General features: G+C 37.5%; 1 protein-coding gene and 1 long non-coding RNA gene across 3 annotated transcripts in view; one reads left to right on the plus strand and one right to left on the minus strand.

Annotated features, from left to right (window-relative positions):
* The window catches only part of LOC100684512, a 61,637-nt gene extending 51,188 nt beyond the window's left edge, over positions 1-10,449 (plus strand). Inside the window, exons 3-4 of the long non-coding RNA XR_005379813.1 lie at positions 8,172-8,321; positions 9,728-10,449. This is a non-coding gene — a long non-coding RNA (uncharacterized LOC100684512). The remainder of the gene's footprint in view (positions 1-8,171; positions 8,322-9,727) is intronic.
* The window catches only part of CD163 (CD163 molecule), a 30,632-nt gene continuing 5,893 nt past the window's right edge, over positions 2,945-27,683 (minus strand). Inside the window, 14 exon segments of one of the 2 annotated variants that reach the window (NM_001313793.1) lie at positions 2,945-2,988; positions 5,881-5,933; positions 6,841-6,936; positions 8,204-8,311; positions 8,511-8,546; positions 8,924-9,232; positions 9,949-10,269; positions 11,416-11,730; positions 11,826-11,918; positions 12,305-12,619; positions 12,718-13,032; positions 22,142-22,462; positions 23,394-23,714; positions 27,351-27,671. In NM_001313793.1, the coding sequence (NP_001300722.1) occupies positions 5,911-5,933; positions 6,841-6,936; positions 8,204-8,311; positions 8,511-8,546; positions 8,924-9,232; positions 9,949-10,269; positions 11,416-11,730; positions 11,826-11,918; positions 12,305-12,619; positions 12,718-13,032; positions 22,142-22,462; positions 23,394-23,714; positions 27,351-27,671 (2,894 nt within the window). In that variant the 3' untranslated portion in view covers positions 2,945-2,988; positions 5,881-5,910. 2 annotated transcript variants of the gene reach the window in all.

Consider the following 27,683-nt stretch of genomic DNA (forward strand, 5'->3'; position numbering starts at 1 on the left):
CACCCAGGGACTCCCCTATTACTGGTTTTGATTTGTGGTTACTATCCAGTTTGTATATAACATCTTCTGCATCATGCAGTCTATGTTTAGTTGATGGTCATTTTTACTCCTCTCCCCACCATGTTTTAGGTATGTGATGCCATACTTTTTACATCGTTTTATTTTGTGAATCTCTTCACTGACTTTTATAGGTATACTTAAATTTTTTTTACTACTTTTGTGCTTCCTGATTTTCTTCCTACTACTTGTGGTCTTTCTTTACCACCTAAAGGATCCCCTTTAGATTTTTTTACAAGAAATGTAGGGCTAGATTAGTGGTGATGAATTCCTTTAGCTTTTATTTGTCTGGGAAACTCTTTATCTCTCCTTCTATTCTGAATGATAACCTCGCTGGATGTGGTATTTTTGGCTATAGATGTTTTCCTTTCAGTACTTTGAATATATCATGCCACTCCTTTCTGGCCTGCAAAGTTTGTACTGAAAATCAGCTGATAGACTTATGGGGTTTCTGTTGTATATAACTGCTTTCTTTTCTCTTGCTGCTTTTAAAATTCAGAGAACATTATTTTTTAACCAAGTGATTTAAGTGGCCGAGTAATACCGACATGAAAAATGAGAGCATTTGAGCATCTTGAGAAAGTTAGACTTGGGACAGAGAAACATAGGCAAAAGTTGAAAGGACAATTTTGCTAATACAGATTTGGTCCTTTTTTCTGTGGATGTGGCCCATACTCTACTCTTGGCCTATTTCATCAGAGCAAACAGGTTCTCTACAAATAGTAACAGCATCACAAATTACACTTGAATGGGTATAAAAGAATGAAGTTTGGAAATGTCTTCACCCCATGAAAACTGAATTTCACTTCAAAAGTTGGCATATACCATACCATGGTTAAAAGCATGGCCTCTAGAACCAGAGTATCCAGCCTCAGATTTCAGCGTTGTCACTTACTAGTTGCATGTTTTGGGCAAGTTATTTAACTACTGTGTCCTTCAGTTTTTCCAAATCTAAAATGGGTATTAAACTCACAAATTACTGTGAGGATTTAGTTGTAAACTCATGTAAAACATTTAAAGTAGTTTCTGGTGTTAACACACGTTAACTATTATTACATGGAGTAGAATTTCACCATCCAGGGGACATGTTGAGCAACAGAAAGGGGAGGGTGCATTACTATTAATATATGCATATAATAATTTCTCTCAAAAAATTGTGAAAATTCTGGAAGTACCATCATAATTTTCATTTACCCCCCCCATTTGTGTATTAATAACAAAGTATTTTAACAATTAATGTCTCATACATAATTTTGATTAAATAAATCTAAATATAGGTAGAAATTCTATTCATATTATATATTATTGTAAAGTATGCACATAAATATTTATGTTAATTATTATATAGGTGGGTTTCCTATAAGTGTATCCTATAATTTGATACCTATTATATATAATTATTTATTATGGTAAATTCCAGACATATATTTGATGTAAATATATTAAATCATTTAATCATTCATGCTTTTATTCAACAATACTTACTAAGCACCTACTATTTGTCAGGTATTGCACATTAAATACTCAATTATATGCCATAAACTATTCCCCTAATTACAAGTCAGGTAATATATATTTGTGAAGTAAATACATATATATATTAATGTGTTATTGAAAAGAGGAAGGAAATAATGGCAAGTGAGCCAAATTTCATGGTTCCACAATATAGTAGCTTTGAAGTCCTGAATGCCAGAAAAGAGTGTAGGCAATATCAGAATACTGAGAAAAGGCTACCAATCAATTTGCATCTAACACTGGGATATTTAACAAAAGACTCTGAGCTTAATGTTGAATTGTTATGTCCTTTCTTTAAATATTATCTTCTGGGAAGGTTGGATGGCTCAGTCAGTTGAGTGTCTGCTTTTGGCTCAGGTCATGATCCAGAAGTCTCTGGATGAAGCCCCGTGTCAGTCTCCCCTGTTAGGGAAATCTTCTTTATCCTCTCCCCCTCCTCCCTCTCTCTCTTGCTCTCTCTCTCTCTCAAATAAATAAATAAATAAATAAATAAATAATTTTTAAAAAAGTTATCTTCTATGCTAATACGTAATATGGATATATGATTTTTAGTAAAACATGAATTTTCATTATAACTTACATTTATATAGAAAAGACGTAATTTACACATTCATTTCAGTTTTAGTTACAATGTCCTAAGGAACAAGGAAGTGACTCATTGAGTCTTTGTACCTTTACCAGGTGTTGCTGTGCATATTTTGTCAGTGACCAGAATTACAATAACAAAAAACAATTAAGAACCAATGAGATTCATGCCTTGTAGAGGTAACAAATATTATTAACCTTTCAATAATCATTAACTGTCACTTTCTTAAAAAAAACTAAGGAAAAACAAATTTGTTTTGGTAATAAGAAGAAAATTATTGCTTGAAGCAAAATAGAAAACATATATGCAGATGGAAACACTGTCAAATGAAAAGGCATCATGTTATATTTATGAAAGCCTTAAAAAAGTCAGAAAACCTACTCAGAGATTCATAAATCAAGAGCAAAATGTTGGGGCAGCCCGGGTGACTCAGCGGTTTAGCGCCGCCTGTCAGCCCAGGGCGTGATCCCGGAGACCAGGGATCGAGTCCCACATCAGGCTTCCTGCATGGAGCCTGCTTCTCCCTCTGCCGGTGTCTCTGCCTCTCTCTCTCTCTCTCTCTGTCTCTATGAATAAATAAATAAAATCTTAAAAAATAAAAAGAGCAAGATGTTAAGGCAAATTCAAATCAGCAATATTCCTTTTTATTTATTCCCCTTGAAAGTCTTATAAACAACTTTTAATAGTCACATTCACCAATTTAATTTTTATAAATTCAGCAGCAGTCTTTGGGATACTGGGAGACAAAGGATTGTATTGTAATCTTCAGTGAATGAGGTGGATTCTTGCTCCATTCCGTAGTTCGGGTTTTCATCAAGGGATCTTAAAGGCTGAAGAGAAACCATAAATAGAAAAACTGTTATTTTCCTCTTTACACATACTTGCACAGAAGAATTACATTGTAATATAATATGTTATATTACAACACACACACACACACACACACGCACACACACACTCACATGTATTATAAAGCATACTACATCCCTGAACAGAAAACTTAAATGCAATGCTTTGCAAACTTCAGCATGCATAAGAGTTATTTCTATTTCATAGAACTATGTTGACAGCCCAAAGTACCATTTTTTAAAAGTATCCCCATGTGATTCTGAAGCAGTGATTCAGCAGTGATTTCTCTTTAAGGAAAAAGTAGTTTAATCCTTATTCATTATAGAATAATATTCATATGTTCAAGGTTATAAATCAAAAGTCATTTGTAGTCCTAATCTACAAAGCTGTTCAATTTTTAATGTTCCTATATACATATATACACATATAATCTTATAGGTGTAAACATTTAATTATATTTGATATAATGGAATATAATGGAATGATACTGCATTTTTGTGGATTGTTTTTCCTTCTTCAGTTGGCCATACCATAATTTTTTAGCCACTGCCATTCATGCCGTTTCCAGCCTTTTGCCATTATTAACAATGCTATAAAAAGAAATCATTATATATAAGTTCTTACATACTAGTGGCTTAATCTGTATGGAAGAAACTCTCAGGGGTAGAATTTTGCATGAAAGGATCTGCGGAGCATTTTAAAAATGTTTCATAGTTGTTTCCAGATGGCTTTCTGCAAAGGCTACCACACTTCCCACTTCCAATTAGCAATGTTTCAAATTATGATTTTCTCTGTATTTCTACCAGCAATAAATATTGGTGCTGTTTTAAATTTTTGGTGCTCTGATTTACATAAAGTGACATCTCAGTGTTAATTGTAATTTGAATCGCCTGAATATACTGGTGAATTTGAGCATTTATAAATATCTATTTGTCATTTGAAATTTATTCTGTGTGGACTGTCTTTTCATAGCTTTGACCAGTGATGATCCATCAGAGGCTATTTTTTTTTATTGGTGTTCAATTTACTAACATACAGAATAACCCCCAGTGCCCGTCACCCATTCACTCCCACCCCCCGCCCTCCTCCCCTTCTACCACCCCTAGTTCGTTTCCCAGAGTTAGCAGTCTTTACGTTCTGTCTCCCTTTCTGATATTTCCCACACATTTCTTCTCCCTTCCCTTATATTCCCTTTCACTATTATTTATATTCCCCAAATGAATGAGAACATATAATGTTTGTCCTTCTCTGACTGACTTACTTCACTCAGCATAATACCCTCCAGCAGAGGCTATTTTTTAACAATTGTTAAGATATATATAGATATCTAGATATATAGATAGATAGATGCATATATATGTATGTTGATACATGTGTATATTTATCATTTTCAAGCTATATAGAATTTATTACCTTATATGTGTGTATGTGTATATATATGATTTAATACTTTACATTTATATACTTTTAAGAGTCCCAGCTTTAATCCTGTGTCTCAATTTCTATTTCCTATTTCCACAAAAAAACCCATACTTTGGTAAATATCATTTCTAACTATACAGTCCTCCCAAATTGTTTCTTTTTAAAATAGAAACTATATCCACTACCTCATTTCACCATCTTTTCTTTTTGATGTATAACTTAACAAATTTCTTACCTATTCACTATTTTCTTCTGTTTTACTTTCTGCATGAGAGCAAATTATGAAATGTAAATCTGATTGTGTCTTGCCCCAGCTTAATTTTTCAAAGCCCATTGCCTCCCTCCCTAACAGTCCCTAAAATAAAATATGAATGTGAATATATAGCAGACAAGGCCATTCATTATAAGGCTCTATGCAGCTTGCCTTTTCAGCTTAGATTCTCACCACTTCCTTTCTTTGAGATTTACATTAAACAATCATGTCTTTGTCAATAGTATCTTTTATTTATGAACCTTCGGTGCTCAGAACACCACTTGTCACCATAAATATGTTCAATACATATTTTTAAAGATTTTTATTTTTAACTAATATCTATCTACACCCAGTGTGGGGCCCAAATTTACAACCTTGAGAGCAAAAGCTGCACACTCTACCAACTGAGGCAGCCAGGCACAGCAGCTCAATACATATTTTTGAATGAAAAACTCCTTACTATTTCCCAACGATGTGGTTCTTTTCTATGCTTCCATACTTTGTACATGCTATGTCCTTGCACTAAAATTGTCTACCTTTCAATCATTTGATGTTTATTTACCTTGAATATCACATCTTCAGAATCTCCTCCAATTTCTCAGGAAAACTTTCTATCTTGTACTACCTTTACCATAACATGAATTATACAAGTGTTGATATGTCTTTTCTTTTTCCCAAAATGACCATTATAATATCTTGAAAAGATTTATTCATGTTAATGTACCCAGTTTCTCCTTAGCTCCATGATGTACCATTGTTATTGCTTAGAATATATAAATAAGAGTTGAGGTGCCTGGATGGCACAGTTGGTTGTGCATCTGACTCTTGATTTCAGCTCAGGTCATGATCTCAGGGTTGTGGGATTGAGCCCTGAGTCAGGCTCCATGCTCAGCTGGGAATCTGCTTGGGATTCTCTCCCTCTCTCTCCCTCTGCCTCTCCCCTCACTCTCTCTCTCTGTCTCAAGTAAATAAATCTTTAAAAATAATAATATATAACTAAGAGTTGGATAACAGTCACATTTATAAAGAGCTGTTATCTATTCTGAATATGGATATACATACATACATAAATATATATACAAATGTATGAAAGTATGTGTATACACATTCTTTCTTTTTGTTCTAATACTAGAGGAGGTCTCAATTTTCAAAAAAATGCACCTGTTTTGAACAACATAAATAAATTCTCCTCACTCACCTCCCTGGGTTAGAATTCTCATCTTCCTTTTCAGTGTACCTCAAAATGGTCTTCTTTTCATCCAGAAATAGGAAGAGATTTAGACACAGAAATTAGCCCAGCATCATTAAAATCATCTGACTCATTGGGATATTCTGAAAGGAAGAAAATAATTACTGGGAAATAAATCAGACCTCCCCTCAAGGGCCTTAGAACCTCTTTGAACATTGAAATGCATTGCCCACAATTAGGAAGGCAAACAAGTGTGATTTATGGGGCATAGGAAGCCTTTTCCATGCCTTAAATATGTTTTCCTGACATAGTTGCAGCAAATAGCAAGCCTCTGGGATTGAAGAAGTGAGGCAGGCATTTTTAGAAGGTAAGGAATACTGAGAAAGTGTTGAGCCTTCATGAAGCAAGTGGGTATTGGACTATTTCTTCCAACTCAGCAGAATTAGTCTACACAGAGGCAGAATCAGTGCATTGGTGCTAAACAGAAATTGGAGCACAAAGAAAGCAGAATGACATAATGGGAAATAGTGACGGCTTCTATGGGATAAACATGTAGGAAGGTTAAATTTTTAGATTTTTAGAGGAAAATATTCATAAATATCAAGTTAGAGAAAGGAAAATAGGCAGGACATAAGAATGGAAAGAATTGGGAAAGAGATGTGAAAAAGTGAAACCTTTTAGATTAATTTGTTTCAGTAAAATGAGGTCCAAGTCATAGTATTCTACTTGCCTGGTTCTTGTACCTCCACCAGTAATAATCACAAACCTGTAGGCCAGATTGTACGACTGCAGTTTTTATGTTCTCTAAGAGTCACTTGTAATTCATTCCTGCCTTTCTTCCCTATATGCAGCATGTTTCCAATTACATGTTTGAGATTTCTTTCCACTGCTAAAATAGAATGCCTCAGCTGCAACTGTAGCTGCTGGTCTGAACCCTAGGGCTGTAAGACCCTCAAAGAACCCACAGACCTGAGGAAGTCAGCACGTCCAGATCATCTGCTTTCAGGGAAGAATTCATTTCCCGGTATTGAATTTGGTGGACAGAATTCTCTCCTCTCAAGGAAACTGACAACAGAGGTCTTAGGTTAGGGATCAGCAGATCATAATAAAACTTATCCTCCCTCCTAGTGCTTTTACCCAACAATGCAAACATACTCCATCTTGATCCACGCCCTCGTCTTGTTTCCATCCTTTCTACTACCAAGCTTTTCCCTTATAATGCCACAAACTCAAGTGCAGTAGGGTAAGGTGAAACCTCCCCTATTGCCATCGTATTACACCCTAGTTTCACCCCCTGAGCAAGTGGCAGTCTTCTCTAATTCATTGGAGCTTTAAAAAATAAATCTCTCTGAAATCTATCCATTCTCTCTTCTCCATGCTCATTATCAAGTCCTTTCCATTTTCATGTCAACTATTTCAAAATTCTACCTTGCCAATAATGTGGTCTTCCTTCAACCCTTCACAATCCTGTCATCAAATAGAACTTTCAAAAAAAAAACAGCTTGACTATTTTACCCACCCCCAACATAATACTCTTTGACTATTAATCTTACTATGGGGTATGTGACTTCATACTTTGCTCCCCCCTCCTTCTGCAACCTTATAAGTAGCTTCTCTCCTTGAACTCAACCTTTACTTCCCCTCAAAATGACACATGCACCATCCTTGAAGCTTCACTAGATTTGTACATGTTTTTCTCTTTCCCTGTAATGCACCTAATTGAGTTTTTTGAACTTGATTTTCAAAATGTCTCAAAAGCCTCCTAAAAGCCTCCAATTCTCCCTCTGCTCCCCCATTAATTACTGCCTTCTCTATTCCACTTTTGCTCCTTATACATATTAACATGCAATACAACATGGCACTTTATTTGTTTGCATATATATCTCTTCCACTAGAAATTCCACAAAGACTGAAACATTTGACTATCAATGTCTGTATCTTCATAGCCCAGTACATCGTTTAACAGAACAGTTAAATGAGTACTAAGTATATAGTTGGAGCAGATAAATATTTGGGCAATAAAGGATTCCTCCTAAACCATATAAGCATATTCATTCTAAACTATCAATTCTATGGTGTCCCAAGTAATACACAGATAGAATACAAGAATCCTCAACCAACCCAAACCCCTTTCTCCTCTGAAATCTTGTTTCCTCTTTTGGAGAAACTTTTTAAACCTCTTCTAGGTCCCATCCTTTTGGCTGTTTGATTCTTGAGTCTAATATGTGTACATTTGTGTTTTATATGTATATGCAGTGAGATAATATGTATTTTATCCCAAGAACCTTCTTATCCCATAGAGACATTAGATAGACCATAACTTGGCTCAGACCTGTAAGCCGCTGTTGCTGTCTTCGCCTTTGAGTCCACAAGAGGAGAGCGATGAGAAAGGCCAGAAGAATGACACCAAAGATCCCCAATGCAACAAGGGATGAGTGACCTAAGTGCAAGTAAGTATCACAGGAGATGATGTCTTAGCTAACAGACTGAGGTCCCTGGTCCCACCCCTCTCTTTGATATAGGATGGCTGAAGTAAGTTTCCCAATCCTCAGGATGACCTCTAACCCAAAGTCTCTTAACAAAAAGGATTGTAAATAATACAGACAATTGGACCCGTGGTCATAAATCGCATGATATACCTCTAGGATTTGATGATCTTTGGGCCATTGCAATTTCTGTAGGAGAAAAGAGAAGGAGACTCAATTTGGGGAGTAATGTGTAGAACAAATATTTCTATTTTTTTATATGAGCCTTTGGTGCCTCTCAACCAGGTCAACTACTCCTTCCCACCTAAAATGAGGATCCCCTTGTCTTTATGCCTTCTGTTTGGACATGCATAGAAGTTATGTGCTTTCCCTTGGTGAAGGCCAAGGTGTAACAACAGATGTTCTCATTGTTGTTCTCATTTCCAATTCCTTCAGATTGGAAAATCATCATTCTCTCCCCACCAGATCCCTGTGCACATGTGTCCAGTCTTTACACATTGCATGTCACTTCCCACCCTTTTTTTGCTGCCAGAGATGCCAGCTCACTCCAGGCTCCCGGCACTCACCTGAGCACCTCACAGCAGCATCTTCCTTGTGGCCACAGTCACTGTGCCCCCAGGGTCTAGCAGGACAATCCCACAAGGAAGACTCATTCCCTTTGCACTTCACGTCATTGAGCCATATAGGCCCAGTCCCCTGACCAAATGCTGCCTCTTTTAGTGCTTCTAATGCTGGGCCACAGCCCAGCTGTCGACACACCACTTGTGCATCTTCAAGGTCCCAGGAGTCATCGCACACTGTCCCCCAGGAACCTCCGTGCCAGAGCTCCACACGTCCAGAACAATTAGAGGTTCCTTCTTGAAGTCTTATCTTGTCTGAAAAAATCACAGACACCTAGATCATTTCTGAAGAATAAAAACTTCTAAAAGCTCACAGAGGGAATGAGAGATTGGAAATTTTTCTTGAATCTCTATTTTAATACTTTGCTTATTTAATGTGTACTTGAGAATATATTTTAACAACATTTATCCTTTATGAAAGTATATGTCCTTTTGGCAAACTGGATGTATTTCATCCTGGACACAATAACATTAGTGTGATTTAGGAAATGTGGAATAAGGTTAACACTCTATGATATTAATTTTTCTCAAAGAGAAAAAGGTTTAGGAGATTGTCAGGTACATAAAAAACCTCTTCAAGGGTAAGAAGATGGAGAAGGGTGAAATACTTCAGGATTGATTTTTTTTTAACTGCTTCCCTTCTTATATTGGTAAAGCAAGATAATATTTAAAAGAAAAGTGGGAAAGGTAAGGTAAGGTTTAATAGCCAAATACTGAATTATATATCTTTTGCTCCTCATTTGTTCTCAGAGAAAACAATTGAATAAACCTTTCAAGAAGGCCATGGAGAGTGCAATGCTTCTTGGACAACTAATCCGTGATCCTGAATATCTATAAGCCAAATTAAATGAAACTAATTACATCATCTGGGTAGAATAGGTGGCAGAGGTTATTCATTCCTACTTAATGAGATCAGAAGATGATAATGGAATTACAACATGGAATTCTCATACAGGCCACCAGATACTCACTGGCACATGTGATCCAGGTCTCCTCTGAAGAACTGGCCACTCTCTGTTTCCATGGAGAAGATGGGCACTGCCATAAGGTGTCAGGTCCTTTTGGACACTGGACATTGTCCACCCACATGTGCCTGGACATGGGCTTGTCTGAAGATGCAGGGTTGATGCTCCCCTTGTCTGCACAACCCAGTTGCCTGCATACCACCTCCACAGTGGTTGCAGACATATTACTCTTGCCAACGCTGCCCCAAGCTCCATTGTAAAAAACTTCAAGACGCCCTGCACAGATGTCTCTGCTGGTTTCATCAATCAGTCTGAGAGACATGAACTCTGGGGTGAAATACAGAGTTAGTAGTTTCACATCTTCTCTCTGAAGATTCACAGGACTCCCTCCCTCCCTTTATTCTATGATAATGGTTTTAAAAATAGGCACAATATGTCAATTGCTAGTAACTCTTTGGTAACTTTTGGATGATTTTCTACACTAAATATGGTATAGTTCTGTAAATAGCTTATGGTTTTCTAGTATTGCGTTTTGTGCTTAGGGACCCATTTAGAAGGCCACCAATGATTCTAAATTGATTTCTAAATCTTAATCGAGCACTCAGAGCCTTTTACATCAATTGCATAGTTTAGGTTTGTCTCACTAAATTACTGCAATTTTAGCCTCAAGAAACTTATCTCATTAATTTTCTTTGCAGCTTTCTTGACAGTTAAAACTTAGTAAGATACTCAGACACTAAAATGAGGTGTATATTACCTTAAAATGAAATTTTTCCTTTTCTGACTCTTCAGTTGTCTGCCTATGTCCTCCACCAGTTTATGTCATTAAATGTGCATGATATCAAATGTGCATGATATCAAATTACTTCTGGCAGATAGAATTTTTCACTTCCCTAAGTAACTGAGTCATACTTCTGTTTTCCCCAGTCTGTTACCACTGAATATAGTTTTCTACTTCACAATAGTTTCCAAAGCTTGTCATGTATACAGAACAAAAGAAGAACAAAAGCATAACTTAGCCTCTTATGATCATTTTTGCTCCTACAAAAAGTAAGTTTCATTTGCCTGTCATAAAAAAATTACTTGGGTATGGCAATTATCTTTTGCTCTGTAGAATGTAGTGCTGGATTTTTTTCTTGTCCCTTTTAATTTACTTCTTTATACAGTGATATCAAGTGGTGCACTGAATGTAGCTCCATATATATTTATAAAAGATTTCTCTATCTTAGTTTTGTTGTCATGTTCATGATATGGAAGCCGATGTCTGTATTTTTCTCTCTCTGATGTTACCCTACCTTGCACATGGGATAGCATTAATCAATCAAATCCACACTTCTGGACCCTGACTCTAACAATAGTTCCCTCTAAACCTGCTTTCCAGGGAATTTTCTCAGGTTAATATCTTTCACTTCCTGGGGCCCCTTCTCAGTCCCTCTTGGGTAATTGTGACCAGAGATTATGTGCAGAACTCACCTGAGCAGATAACTCCTGCATCCTCCTTATGTCTGCAGTTGTGTTGCCCCCAGCCGTGTGAGCGGCATTGCCAGATATGAGATTCCTTTCCATTACAGTTCACCTCGTCCAGCCAGATGGGCCCTGTTCCTTCCTCAAAATGAGCAGAGCCAGTGGCATTAATGGCCACTCCACAGCCCAGCTGTCTGCACACCACATGGGCATCACTCAGGTCCCAGCTGTCATCACAGATGGTGCCCCAGGAGCCCTCATGGTAGACCTCTATTCTCCCAGCACAGCGACCGCCTCCATTTACCAGGCGAAGTTGCCCACTCGCTGGAAAGAGAAAATAAAATATTAATATTGCAATATTAATAAAATGCACTCTTAAGGATTAAGATCATTTTTATAGATTGGCCACTGATTCTCACCAATACAAGCAACAGCACTTTCTTCCGAAGTGGTAGATCTTGTTGGGTCCAGAGATGTTGAATTGCATGGGGATAGCGTCTGGCTCTGATTTCCTGCAAACACCAAATTGCTCAGTCATACAAGGTACAGCAAAGTTAGGGTGAGGAAGGGAGAACTGATAGAGCGTCAGACAGATGAGTTGAGAACAAACAGCTTCAGAGGGAGGGGAAGATGGTAGGTCAACCCGGCTAGGAATAAATCAGGTGCTTTGAGAAGGGCCAGTACATGGTAAGCACCAGGTAGGTAATTATGAGGTTTGTGAAAATTAAGTTTACTTTCCTTCTAAAAAGACACGTGAGGTTGATATCCTAGCATGCTCATGATCCCTTAAAATAGATCATGCCCTTTGGCTTTTGTCCTTCATCCCTGTAGATACACCTGCTCTAAAGGCATGCCACCATGAGAAGGGCTCATCATTGGCTGTCCTTCAGCCGCTTACCTGAGCAGATTACAGAGGCCACTTGCCCAGCAGAACACAGCGTCGCGCCCAGAGCAGTTACAGGGCAATCTCCCATGTGCTGCTCAGTCCCAGTGCAGTGAAACATGTGCCTCCAGATCTGACCACTTCCTTTCCCAAAATGTGCTCCTCCCGGAATAGAAAGGGCAACTCCACATTTGAGCTGCTGACAGAAAACATGGGCATCTTCTATGTCCCAGTGAGAGTTGCAGAGGGATCCCCAGTTCCCAAGTATCTTGAGCTCCACTCTTCCTTCACACGGGGACTGGCCATTCACCAAGCGGATTTCCGTGTATCCTGGAAGGAGATGGGGCTTTTAAAAAGATGTCTGTGATTACCTAACCCCACCCTCCTCGTGGTATGGGAACATATTGAACAAGTTCTCTGGGTCTCACTTGAGCAGACGACTCCAACATCCCTGCTGTGGCTACAGGTCCCATCTGGGCGAGAGGCTACTGAACAGAGTGAAAGATGGGACTCCTGCCCCTCACACTGGAATTCTTCAGCCCAGATCTGTCCATTTCCTTCTCCAAAGTGAGCTCCCCCTAGGATGGAGATGACTGTGCCACACTGTAACTCTCTGCACAGCACACTGGCAGCTTCCAAAGAGAAGTCGGAATCACAGACGGTGCCCCATGTGTCACCATGTTTCACTTCAACACGACCAGAGCAGGGAATATCTCCTCCAACTAGTCTGGGTTCCCTGTGGGCTTTTTTGAAAAAATAATAATATTTCAGTGAGAAATGCCATGATTCCCAGACTTACCTTCATGATGGGACTGGAAAGGGGAGGCCGGGATGTTTGATGATTTTCCATACTTGTTCCCCTTGGCTTTTCTGCCTAGAGTTGGGCATAGCAAATTCTAGATCTCCCCATTCCTTACTGGACCAATTCATCTGAGAGAATTTTAGAACCTTGCTTCTTGGCGTCAACCATCCCCAGAAGCATGATAACTCTTTCCTTTTAATATTTGTGTACATTATTCCTAAAACCATAAATTATATATATATATATATATCTTCTCTTTTTATTTTTTAGCTCTATATTCCACTCTGTACCCATCGCAGTCTGGTGTTGGCCCCAGCCTTTCTGAATGGTTTTATATAAAGTGTTGCAATATACTTCTTGTTTTCAAATTGAACCTGGGATTTCTTCTTCCTTTTGATATATGTTACACTTGATACATGAGATACTCCTGTTTTCTCCTTCCTGTCTAAACCTGCTTTACCAGAACCTTTCATATATTTCCTGACCAAAATTCTATCCTCAACTCCCTCACCTTCTCTTAACTGCCAATAAATATATTTTCATATATATGTTTTAAATTTCATAAACATACCTACTTGGACATCAGAATATAAGGTGTTCAAAATTGAAGGAATTATTTTACTGACATGGCCACATCTTCTTTACTCAATTAATGATATCCAGACCAAATTAGAATCACTTAAAATTGAACCACTTCTTTATCTCACTTCTTTATCTCATAATTAATGGTAATGATAATGACAGTAGTGAACATTAAATGAGCACTTATTTTATCTATGGCACTTTATTAAATATCGAACAAACATAATTTCACTTAATCTTTACAATCTCCTCAGGGGATAATTATTAACATCATTCCAATTTTACAGACAAGGAAACTGAAACAGAGAGGTGTAGTAATTTGCTTTGATCATATAGAGAGTTACAGAAGGAGCAGAATTTAAAGGTCTACAATATGTTCCAGAGCCTAGAATCCTGACCCTCACAATACACTGCTCATGTTAAAAATCACCAAGGTTGTCAGTCCTCCAGGATATTTCTCCTCCTTATTTGTTGCTACAATTTTTTTTAAAGACATTTATTTATTTGAGAGACAGAGAGAGAAGAGAGTGAGCGGAGGAGGAGCAGAGGGATAATGAGAGAGAGAATCTCAAGCTGACTCCCCACTGAGTGTGGAGCCGGACTTGGGGCTCGATCTCATCACCCTGAGATCAAAGTCTGAGCCAAAACCAAGAGTAAGATGCTTAAATGACTGAGCCACCCAGGAATCCCTGTTGCTACTGCTTTAATGTAATTTGTCATCATATGTCTTGTAAACCTTTGCAAGTCTAAGTAATCTTATTTCTAAGCCCTCTTTCTAATATATCTTTGGCATGACCACAGATATGTTATTACACTTCAAGTATTTTCACATGATTTCTTTGTCTTTGGGGCAGACTATTCAATGCATCTTTGCTATTTATGCAATAATTTATCCTTTCAGCAAATAGTTTTAAGGACCTACAATATTTTAGACATTCAGGTGGGCTAAAAAGTATGTCACATTTCAGTCCATCAGTGAAAATAGATACTACTTCTACTACTAATAATAATTGTAACCATAGCAGTTAACAGGTATTGGTCACTTGCTGTGTAATTCCTGTGAGGCAGGCATTATTATACTACCATTTTTCTTTTGAGGAAATTGAAGCACAGAGAGCTTTGATAGATTCTCCAATGTCACCCATCTATTAAAATTAAAGAGAGATGATAAATACTAAATCTTAACATTCTTTAAAATACTTTATGATGTCACCTTTAAAGCTTTCATGTCTATTACTTTATCAATTGTACCTGATGCTCCAGCCTTAAAGAATCCTGGTCATGCTATTCTTCTGTGCTTCTGCAGAAACTTACTCTCCATTTATAATGTTTTTCCCAACCTATGTACCTGGGGAAAAGCTACTTCTTTTCAAGGCTGCTCAATTTCTTATTGATCACCCTTGCCCTCAAGAACACAGGTGAGCATAAGACATACATGTTCAAATAATGATAAGTCCAGGGGCACCTTGGTGGCTCAATTGGTTAAGTGTCTGCCTTCGGCTCAGGTCATAATCTCAGGGCCATAAGACAGCCCTATGATGGGCTCTGGGTGTATAGCCTACTAAGATTGTCTCTCTCCTTCTGCCCCTCCCTTGCTCTCCCTCTTTAAAAAAGAAATAAAATTAAATTAAAATAAAGGATATAGTCATGAAATAGCATGGTGTAATTGAGGAATTATAAATAATTTAGTATGGATGGGATTTAAAACCTAAAGACACCAGAAATAAAGCTAAAGAAATGGAGCTCAGATTTTAAGACACTCTGCCAAATTGAGGAATACAATCATCAAGGTAAGTAAGAGTTTCTTTTAACATACTCAGAGATAATTCAAATTATTTGGGAACTACAAACTATTTCCTTTAATTTTTTAAAGAAAGAAAGTGCATTTGAAGGACCTTCTAAAGGGCATCCATCTTTTAGAAATGCCTACTGTCAAACATCACTAATTCCCTTGACATTACTCTCAGTATGACACAGATATCCTATCAGTACTTGCCACTTTCCAAAATTGTTTCAGATCTGACTATATTCTGTATTGTAGCAGTATAAAATACCCCAGCATGTCAAAATTTCACCACTTACCCATTTAATATTTAAAAGCAAGTTTCTATCCAAAAGTGAGTTGAAGAACATACTTTCTAAACACAGCTTCAAGTTTAAAGCATATAATGCCCCTACCCCACAAATAATGAAAAATTCTTGAGTGGAGTCCTTAATTTCTTCTTGTTATATCATTATTTGAGCATGAAATTCCTCTAAGATATCATTAGCTAGTATTGATCTGATCCGATTCCACTTTGGGAGAGATCTAAACTTTATTTTAAATAAAGGCAGTTTCTTAGACTGAGCCCAAGTCACCTTCTTGTAACCTCTTGCTCTCTCATCTGGATCAAAATAAAACACAGCCTGTGTGAAAACAAACCAAAAAGTTAAACCAAACTAAATAATTTTCTCTCTCATGGTGAAAATGTGTTAAACACTTGAAAACAGGTCCTACTATAAAGATCCTCTTGCTTCCTTTTTCCTAAAATGTTTGAATCCTGGGCAAAGGGAAATTCTTCCATGTAGAAATGACTTTAAGATTCCGTTCCAGCTTTTTTTTCTTCATAAATCTGTTAGTAATACATTAATCTACACCACGAGTTGACTTCTTTATATCATTTATTCTGTGTACATCGTTAGAATATTCAAAATTTACTCCTTTAAGAGATTTCTTTCCTGCTAAACCTTTTTATTTTATTATAAAAGCCATTTATTTGATTTTTGTACCTGTACTTAGCTTCTTTGATCAATAACTTAAACTTCCCCCTGGCATAAGTAACTGAATTTGTATTTCCTTCTTTCTCTAGAATTAAATAAATGAAGACATGAAGAACAAACATGAGAAAGAATGCATTAGAATTACTTCCTTTTGTTTAGTAATAGATAAAATACACAGTATGATTTAAATAAGCATTAACACATTTTTATCATTTATTCCTTTCTAGACTATGAAGAAGTCTAAATCATTTTAGTATCAAAATGATTTCTCAAACCTTAGTAAATACAGCACAACTCATATGAACTGTTTAAGTTCTGATGGTCTCTATGACCCATGCACAGCCATCACAAACAAAATGTCTGGGATTCAAAGTAATTTTGTAGCAAATTTTCTTAGACCTGTTTGTGGCTGTTTGTAGAAACTGCACATCAGAGATAAAATGTTGCTTTATCCTTCTAGGCTTCCTGCTTTATTGAGTTTTTGGTTCTTTTCAGCCCTAAAGCCCTGTGCTCCACAAAACTAAGAACTTTAAGAATCTAAACAGATCATGGAATTTGTAGTTTGAACTTCACAGGCACAGAGATAGTATTCCATGATTTCCCCCACTGGAAATCTTCTGAAAGAATCAAGAAATCAAGAAATAAAATTATTAAAAAAAAAAAGAAATAAAATTATAGGTGGGGGCTGGGTGGCTCGGTTAAGTGACCAACTCTTGTTTTTTTTGGCTCGGGTCATGATCTCATGGGTCATGGAATGGAGTTCCACTTCCTGCTCCCCACTCAGTGGGAAGTCTGCTTGGGATTCTCTCCCCTGGCCCCTCTCCCATCCTCTCTCATAAATAAATCTTTAAAAAAAGAAACAAAATTACACATTCTATTTCTAACAAAACAAGAAGAGTGCTAAAACCTATTGTACCCATGTAAGTAGAAGAGCTTCTAAAAACTACACAAATATACAAAATATATACACAATACACAATATAACAAAATAGTTTACAAAAGAAGGCAAAGAATACACATGACACTTAGCAAAAAAATATATATGTGTGTGTATACACACACACACAGATATATATAGTTCTGTAAACAAAAGGGCTCCCCTATAGCTGCAAATTTACACTACTTGGGATTTTGATTAAATGTAGTTGAATAGAATCTTAAATAATTCAGAATATTTTACCAAAACTAAAGTGCTCAAGTAATAAAACCTAAATTTTGGATGTGGTTGAATGGAATGGATGGATAAAATATATAATAACTCAGATATTATAGTCTGGAAAGCTAATGCCTTGTTATTCATGGTAAGATATTGGACACATGTCACCTTGAAAAGAAAACCATGTACTCATTGAAGTTGAAAAATCAGGGAACATAATCACAGAAGAAAAAATTGAAAAAAAAAATCAGAATGTTAGCATGACATAAATCCTCCTTGCCATTTCAGCACTTCTAAGAGAGATGAACTCAGATTTGAAGTAGCCACACTGCAAGAAAAAAATGGAAGGAAAAATACCAATTTCATAAGGGAAGTATGCTCTGCCAGCAGCTGCTATACATAACTAATTGAGAGACCTATAATTTGGAACTTGCAGAATTGAAAAAAAAAAAAAATAGAACCCTAAGTATACCATCCCCCAAACTGAGGTGGTAATAAAACTGTAGGCTTAGCAGAAAATAGAATTCACACTCCACATACAAAGAATGAGCCTCCCAGCAAAGACAGGAGTCAGGTCTTGTTTTTCCTCCCAAACCCCTGGTTGCAAATGACCTTAGGGAGTGGCCAATAAATTAAGAGGAAGCTGGTCACAGCATAGGTCAACGCTTATACATATATTCCTTGATTGTGGTTATTTTCAGATGGCATTAGATGAAAGAAAATCAACTAGAAGTGTGCTGTTTGGAGAGAATTGTTTCACTACTTTGAGGACAGCTGACAGCAGCCAATGGTAACTCAACCTGTAAAGCAATCCAGGGGTCCCTGAACCAATGTCAGCAGAGAGTGAGCTGTGAAAGGTGTGCAGCCCCCAAACTGCACTCAGCTATGGCTCTGGAGAGCATGCAATAGAAGGAACTGGCCTGAGAATAGCATCTGGGCCTATGAAGGACAAGGAACAGAAGACAGCTTCTCAGACGGCAGAACCTGGTCTACCAGATGGGCTCACTAGGGAACTCACTCAGTTTTAGGACAACTTATCATTCCTGACCAATAGGATTTGATAATTGCCACAGAAAAATAATTCTAGGTACTTCTTGGTGACCATAGAACCACCCAAACAGCCTTAAGCTGCTTACCTATTTCACTTGTTTTAGTGAGAAAGGAGTAAACTTTTTCTTTATCCACTCTTATTTGGATTTCTTTTGGATGCTGCTGGACTTAATACTAACTAATATAAAATACAATTAATAGGAAAATAATTAGAAAACATGATCAGACATACAATTATGCTATGCATGCCCAAACGAAGCCCAAGCGAAGTCCCCCAAAAAGTTGTGTAGAGAAATATAGTTCATAGTTAGTTGTAGCATAATACATGAGTTATTTTTAAAATAAATCTGAATTCTATGATGAATACAAGTGATGCACCTAGAACAAATGACTCATAAAGGTTGAAAATAAGAGAATAGAAAGTAAATGAAGCAAAAATTGTGATATTAATATCAGATGAGTTTGATTCAGAACAAAAATCATTCAACCATAGAAAAAGGGGAAACTTTATAATACCAAAAAAGAACAATTCACAATGACCACATTACAACTGTAGGTAGATCTATGTCCCAGATTCACAGAGCATCAGTTCATCAATTATATGATACAGTCACTGGTATACCCAGTAGAAAACCTATAATGTATTTATATTAATAACTAGGAAAGAATCAACATTAACTAGGCACTGAACTCAAGAAGTTAAATCAGTAGGAAATCAGAAAGGAATTAATAGATAGAGAAACAAATTTTAATGAATTAGGAAATGAAAACAGCATTAATCTTAAAAAATCCAAATGCTGGTTCATTTAAAAAAAAAAAGCAAAGCAAAGCTAATTTTACCTGATGAAAGAAATTAAAAATATAAAGTCACAGTAATAAATGATAAGAAGAGAAATGTATAGATAGAGAAGTCATTTCAGAAAGGTCTTTAAATATTGATATGAAATTATGGTCAGGATATTTTACTAAGTAAATACTAAGGTACAGAACAGTTAGAGCACTTGGGTGGCTCAGTGGTGAGTGTCTGCCTTGGTTCAGGTTGTGATCCTGGTGTGCTGGGATCCATTTCCCACAGGGAGCCTGCTTCTCCCTCTGTCTATGCCTCTGTCTCTCTCTGTCTCTCATGAATAAAACAATAAAGTCTTTAAAAATTAAAGAACAGTTTACATAATATGCCACGATTTGAGCAACAAAATGAACTAAAACTTATATATGGATTTGTTCGTATTTAAATAAAGTATCTCATAAAGAACATATGAATACCCCAGCCATGTAAGTTGTCTGTGAAGAGTAGAATCAGATGCTAGGGATATCTTTCAGGAAGAGCTTCTTACACTTTCATTTCAGAGTGTGAACCATAAAACAAGAACAAGAACAAAATGGACACATGACAACACACAAACACAAAAACCCTCAAAATGTGAATATACTGCTTAATCAAGAAATCTCTTTAAAAAAAGAAAGAAAAGGGACGCCTGGGTGGCTCAGTTGTTCAGCGCCTGCCTTTGGATCAGGGTGTGATCCTGGAGTCCCGGGATCGAGTCCTGCATCGGGCTCCCTGCATGGAGCCTGCTTCTCTCTCTGCCTCTCTTTCTCTGTGTCTCTCGTGAATAAATAAATAAATAAATTAATTAAAAATAATTAAATAAAATATAATAAAAAAGGAAAGAAGAACGGTTGAAAAGCAGATATGTATATTCTAATTTGTATCTTAAAAGATTATCTTTTTCCAGTCAGAGGATAATTTCTACCTAACTAGAAGAGACATAATTTATAACAACAGAGAAAGCACCTAGGAGCACATCTAAGGTTAGGATGTATCTAGGGTAAAGCCATTGGTTAGTGGACATACAGCATCATAGGACTACATCTCTACATGTTTAATGGTTTTACTTATATGTTGCTTTCCCTAAAGTCTTTCTTTTACCATATTAATAATAGTTATGTCAATATGTTACCTTACAATTGTTGAAAAGGCATCACTTTTCAACAACATTAGCATGTGTATAAATGTGATTAGCATAAAATACAAGAGATTATCTGTAAGCCAGGCCAACTCACAGCTTACCTAGGAACTTCTAAAAGAGGTTGCAGTGAAATACACAAAAACATTCAGAAAGAAGAAATTCTTACATAGAAAGATAGCCTAAGGTTCAGTCATGCCAGTTTATCCAACATACTTTTAAAATCTTTTGGTAACATTCCCATGGAAGACATATTTAAGTTCTACCTTCAAAATTTTAATCCTTCTTAACCTTTCATACTTCCATGGATTTAAGAATGACTCAACTGTTTTGTTTTGTTTCTTAACAAACCAGCATAGGGAAAAGAAGAGAGAGAAAGGTAAACCAAGAAACAGATTCTGAACTACAGAGAACAAACTAATGGTTACCAGAGAGGGGGATGGGGCAGATGGGATTAAAGAGGGCACTTGTGAAGAGCACTGGGTATTGAATGTAAGTGTTGAATAGTTAATTGTACATCAGAAACTAATAATACACTGTTATGTTAACTAACTTTTAAAAAAACATATTTTATTTAAATTCAATTTGCCAACATATAGTATAACACCCAGTGCTCATCCCATCAAGTGCCCTCCTTAGTGCCCGTCACCCAGCCACCCCATCCCCCCACTCCCTCCCCCTCCACACTAACTTACTTTTTAAAAAGATTTTATTTATTTATTTAGAGAGACCATGCAAGCAAGCTGGGGGAGAGGCAAAGAAAGAGGGAGAGAGAATCCCAAGCAGACTCCACCCCAAGCACAACGCAGGGCCAATCTCATGAACCTGAGATCATGACCTAAGCTGAAATCAAGAGTTGGATGCTCAGCCAATTAAGTCATCCAGGCGCTCCCTTAACTGTTATTTAAATAAAAAACAAAAACAAGGGCAGGGCACCTGGGTAATGCAGTCAGTGAAACATCCTGACTCAGTTTCAGCTCAGGTCATGATCTCAGGGTCATGGGATTGAAGCTCCATGCTCCAGGGGGAGTCTGATTGGGATTGTCTCTCCCTCTCCCTCTGCCCCTCCCTCCACATGCTCTGTCTCTCTCAAATAAATATATAATCTTTAAAAGAAAAAAAAAACCACAAAAGCTAAAGTGAACAAAAACAAGTCACACCTGTGACCAAGGCACAAAATGAATTATAATTTCGACAGAAACTCCCATGATGGAATAGGTATTTTCTGATTTCTCAAGTGAGATCTAGTCATAAGGACCAATGTTTCTCATCAGTTTCAAGGATCTTACTAGAAACTTATACTCTTGGAATTCAGCTTCTTAGCATGTTCATTGAAAGTCTTACCTGAGGGGAACCTGGATGGCACAGTGGTTGAGCATCTGCCTTCAGCTCAGGTCATGATCCTGGGTCCTGGGGTCAAGTCCCACATGGGGCTCCCCACAAGGAGCTGCTTCTCCCTCTGCCTATGTCTCTGCCTCTCTCTCTGTGTCTCTCATGAATAAAGACACAAAATCTTAAAAAAGAAAATAAAGTCTTACCTGAGCAGGTAACTTTAGCTTCTTCATAGTGATCACAGCTCAGTCCACCCCACTGCCAGTTCTTGCAGTCCCAAAGGGAAGTTTCATTGCCACTACAGCGGCTTAAAAACAGCCATGTGTTTGTTGCCTTAACTTTGGAATAACGCTGATAGGACGTTTTGAGAGCAGATCCACATCCCAACTGCTTGCAAACCACATCGGCTTCTTTCAGTCCCCAGCCTCTATCACATACTTTCCCTAGCAGTTTCTGAATTTCAACCTCCACTGTCCCAGCACAGCGGCTGCCTCCACCGACAAGTCTCAGCTCCAGGTCTGATCCATCTGCAAATGAAACATAAACTTAGTTTACAGATGCATCTGGAAGTTAGCTCCCAAAGGATGTATTTTTTATCTTGTTCCTTCCCAGATACTGAGGCACTGGAAATCATGGCTTATCCATCTCCTGGCTTTTTAAACAGCCACTATGGGCCATGAATTTGGTCAGAAACAGGATTATAGTTTCAAGGGTTAATAAAAATTGTCAATGGCAAAGAAATATGAGCAAGACAGAGATTTCTCTAAAAAGACATAACATTTTGTGTCTCAGAGCTCCAGGTAGACTTAGAATCTGAAATGTGGTTCCTAATAGCAGCCTGAATAATTACTGCAGGAAACAGACAACCCTCCAAACTAGTCAAATAAAGAATGAGGATGCTGGATGGTTCGGTTGGTCAAGTGTCCATCTCTTGGTTTTGGCTCAGGTTGTGTTCTTGGAGTCCTGATCTCAAGGTTGTGGGATCAAGCTCCATGTTGGTTTCTTTTTTTTTATTTTTTATAATTTTTTTTTTAAATTTTTATTTATTTATGATAGTCACAGAGAGAGAGAGAGAGAGGCAGAGACACAGGCAGAGGGAGAAGCAGGCTCCATGCACCGGGAGCCCGACGTGGGATTCGATCCCGGGTCTCCAGGATCACGCCCTGGGCCAAAGGCAGGCGCTAAACCACTGCGCCACCCAGGGATCCCTCCATGTTGGTTTCTGTGCTCAGTGTAGAGTCTGCTTGAAGATTCTCCTTCCCCCTCCCCACCAACACTTGTGCTCAATCTCTCTCTCTCTTTCTCTCTAGATAGATAGATAAAATCTGTTTAAAAAGAATGCGTTTAAGATTCCTTACAACAAGGAAATTATTAGATATTACTATCTCTCACATCTCATATTCATCCTTACTCCTAAAGAACACAGGTCTTTCCTTCACTGTTTTTCTTTTCACTTACCAGAACATGTCACACCAGCATCTTCATTATGATTGCAATAATGCTTTCCCCATTCATGGTGTCTACACTGCCAGAGAGCAGATTCGTCTCCTTGGCAGGAAAGATTGTCAAGCCAAATGTGTCCACTTCCCTCACTGGCGTTAACTCGACCAATGGCGGTGACAGCAGTTGGGCATCCCAGTTGTTTACATACCACAGCAGCATCATTACTATCCCAGCCATCATCACACACTGTCCCCCATTCCCCTTGGAATTTTACTTCTAATCTTCCTGAACATTCAGTGACTCCATCTACCAGTCTCAGGCTCAGATCTGCTCCATCTGTAAGAGGGACACAAAACAAATCAGTGATAAAAAAACAAGAATAAGGGGGAATATAAGCAGTCACAGAGAAAACAGTGATATAATACCACTGAAAATCATTAAAGGTGGAGAAAGAATGGCTTAGGCAAGAAGACAGTACTTTTCAGACTGGCTAGTATCAAAAAGATAAGAAATAAGTCTTGGTGAGAAAGGGGAATCCTCTTGCACTGTTGGTGGGAATGCAAACTGGTGCAGCCATCATGGAAAACAGTATGGAGGTTCCTCAAAAAATTACAAATAGAACTACCTTATGATCCACGACTTGCACTAAGGGTATTTACCCAAAAAATACAAAAGCACTAATTTGAAGGGATGTACACATCCCTATGTTTATAGCAGTATTATTTACAACAGCCAAATTATGGAAGCAACCCAAGTGCCTGTTGAAAGATGAGTAGATATAGAAGGTGTGGTATATTATATTATATTATTATTCAGCCATAAAAAATGAAATCTTGCCATTTGCAATAACATGGATGGAGTTAGGATAATGCTAAGTAAAATAAGTCAGTCAGAGAAAGACAAATACCACATGATTTCATTTATATGTGGAACTTAAGAAACAAAACAAATAAGCAAAGGGAAAAAAGAGAGAGGTAGAGAGAGAGAGAAACCAACTCTTTTTTTTTTTTATTAGAAAACTGTAGGTAACTTTAATAAAATCACTTCAAGAATATAATTTGGCTGTAAAACCAATACAATGAGCTCTAAAAATTTTTCTATTCAGTTAATAAAGTCATCTGTAAATCCTGTAATATGTTCATATTCACAAAATCTGAATGAAAAGCAAACACAACTTACCATTTTACCGTGTTAGCATGGTAATTCAAAATTCACTTTGAAGGGACCCAAGAAGCCAACTCTTAACTATAGAGAACAAGTTAGCGGTTGCTGGAGGGGAAGACGGTGGGGGGATGGGCGAAAGAGGTGAAGGAGTTAAGAGCACACTTATAATGATGAGCCCAGAGTAATGTGTAGAATTGCTGAATCACTAATTTGTACACTTGAAACTAATATAACACTGTATGTTAACTATACTGCAATTAAAATAAAAAACAATAAAAATACTAAAAATAGAAATACCATATGATCCAGTAATTCCACTATTGGCTATCATCCAAAGAAAAAGAAAATGCTAATTTGAAAACAATATATGTACTTCTATGTTTATTGCAGCATTATTTACAATTAGTTGGGATATGGAAGCAGCCCAAGTATCCATCAATAGATGAAATGGATAAAGAAGATGTGGTATATGTATGTGTATATATAATGGAATATTACTCAGCCATAAAAAAGAATGAGATCTTGCTATTTGTAACATGGATGGACCTACAGGGTATAATGTTAAGTGAAATAAGTCAGACAAAGAAAGGCAAATATCATATGATTTCATTTATGTGTGGAGTCTAAAAAACAAAACAAATGAAAGGACTCTTAACTATAGAGAACAAATTGGTGGTTGCCAGGGGTGAGGTGGGCAAGGGGATGGGTGAAATAGATAAAGGGGATGAAGAGGTACACATTCCTAGTTATAAAATAAATAAGTCAGAGAGATGAAAAGTATAGCATAAGGAATATAGTCAATAAAACTGTAATAACTTGTATGGCAACAGATGGTGACCACACTTATTGTGGTGAATGGCAAGTAATTTATAGAATTATTGAAGCAATATGTTGTACACCTGAAACCAATATAACATTTATGTTAACGATGCTTCAATAATAATTTTTTTAAAGGGAATTTTCAGGACAGAGAGCATGTACCATAAAAAGAGTTTCTGGGGCACCTGGCCAGCCCAGTTGATTAAGCATCTGACCTTGGCTCAGGTCTTGTCTCAGCATCCCCACTCAACAGAGTCTGCTTCTTCCTCTCCCTTTGCCCCACTCCCCTCAAATAAATAAAATCTTAAAAAAAAAAAAAAAAAAAAGGTTCCTAACAAGAGATGCAGGGGCTCAATTTTATCTAGAGATTTGTTTGTTTTACTATCACAGAGTTTTTCTTAGAATTGTTTTTTTCTAGTTAAATATACGTTCGCATGTGTAGGTGGTACTCACACACTCAGGCCCAGGACTCAACATTGACTTTTGCCTCTGACTGCATTACCTATCTATAACTACCTGGTTTGTGTTATATGCCTGGTCCCTTTGTGACCAGTTCCTTAGTCAAAAAGCTAACAAAGAGAAAGGGGACCTAATCACTACCACTTTCATCTTCCCCCAATCTATATTCCTCAAAAAACAGAGCTTGATCCTGAGCAATATCTTACAATAAATAAGTTGCTCCTTTCCACTGGCAGTTTTAGTTTTTGCTGCTACAATACTGTCTATTGTGAGTCCTCAGCATTGAGAAGAAATGTGCTGATTGGGGACCGAGAAAGCTTTTGGTGGATAAATGGGAATGGAAGGCAATTCCTCTGCTTTTTTCTATCCCAAATCCCTTTTGCTTTCTTCAGCTAACAAAATCCATCTTTTTTGTAGGAATCCCATTCTTTATGGTTCAAACAATAGATGGTCATGTTGTCCAGCAACAAAAGGCCAATTTAAGAAATAGTAAAAGGACCAGAACCCCCATGACATTGTTTCAATGTTTGAATCTAGCTATGTATGAAGCCAACTGTACCTCCTGGATGTCCCAGTTTTCTGAGTCAATATTCTCTTCCCTTAAAGTTAATTTGAATGGAGTTTTCTTCATTTGAAAAAAAAAAAAAGATATCTGATGAATACAGGGACATTTTTACTCTATTTTATTTTTCTGAATGCTCTCTGGGATTCAGGACATGCTGGATCTGCTTCAAACTAAGAACTCAAGTGAAAAAAGGAGTGTCGCCCCTTCCCATATAAATCCACTGTCCCTGTGCAAGCATGGTGCATGAAAGTCTCTAGACACAGAGTCTGTTCATACCATAGCACTAGCATAATTGAGGTTTTAATAGAAAACCAAACTACTTTTTAACATTTGATTCTGTGAATTTGAACTAATATTTTGGGAAGGGGCAGGTTAAACTCTGCAAATAGAGGTTAATAAAGGCTGTGATTTGTTTTTAAAACTCATCCCCTCCCTGGGTGGCGGAGCGGTTTGGCGCCTGCCTTTGGCCCAGGGAGACCTGGGATTGAGTCCCACATCAGGCTCCCGGTGCATGGAGCCTGCTTCTCCCTCTGCCTGTGTCTCTGTCTCTCTCTCTCTGTGTGATGATCATAAATAAATTAAAAAAAAATTAAAAAAAAGAAAAAACTCATCCCCAAAGCACAACTTGCTAGTTAAGCTATTTTTTTTCTTTTTCTTTTTCTTCTCTTTTTCTGGGGGGAATAGGGGAGGAGGGAGGATTGGATTATTCTCTGAACACCTCCTTCTATCCTCATGACTTGGGTCTTGATTTCACTGTTCATCCTTACTCCCTAACCTAGTTATTTTCATTTCAGTTAAAGAAAAATCTCCACAGGTATCAGATGGGGAACCTGAAATTAGGTCACAATTAGGTGATTGAGGAAGCAGGCTTCATTATGTTGGGAAGAGTTCAGGCTTTTAAGAACCTTTCCCCCTTTCTTTTGTCCTCTCAGGAAGCACCGAATGAACCCAGATCAAGTCCTTACCCAAGCAAATCACTCCAACATCCTCAGCGTGATCACAGTTATGCTTTCCCCATCCTTCATGCTTGCAGTTCCAGAGAGCTGACTCATTTCCACTGCACACAAGATCATCAAACCAGATTGGCCCAGAACCTTCTCCAAAATTAGCTGAACCAGAGAAACTGACAGCACTTCCACATTCGAGCTGTTTACAAACCACAGAAGCATGATCTATGTTGAAGTTGTCATCACACACTGTTCCCCACTGTCCCTGGAACTTGACTTCTATTCTGCCAGAACACTGGTTTCCGCCGTTCATCAACCTCATCTCCAAACTGGATCCATCTAGAGTGGGGT

Source organism: Canis lupus, chromosome 27 (assembly GCF_011100685.1).
Source record: "Canis lupus familiaris isolate Mischka breed German Shepherd chromosome 27, alternate assembly UU_Cfam_GSD_1.0, whole genome shotgun sequence".
NCBI lineage: Eukaryota > Metazoa > Chordata > Mammalia > Carnivora > Canidae > Canis > Canis lupus.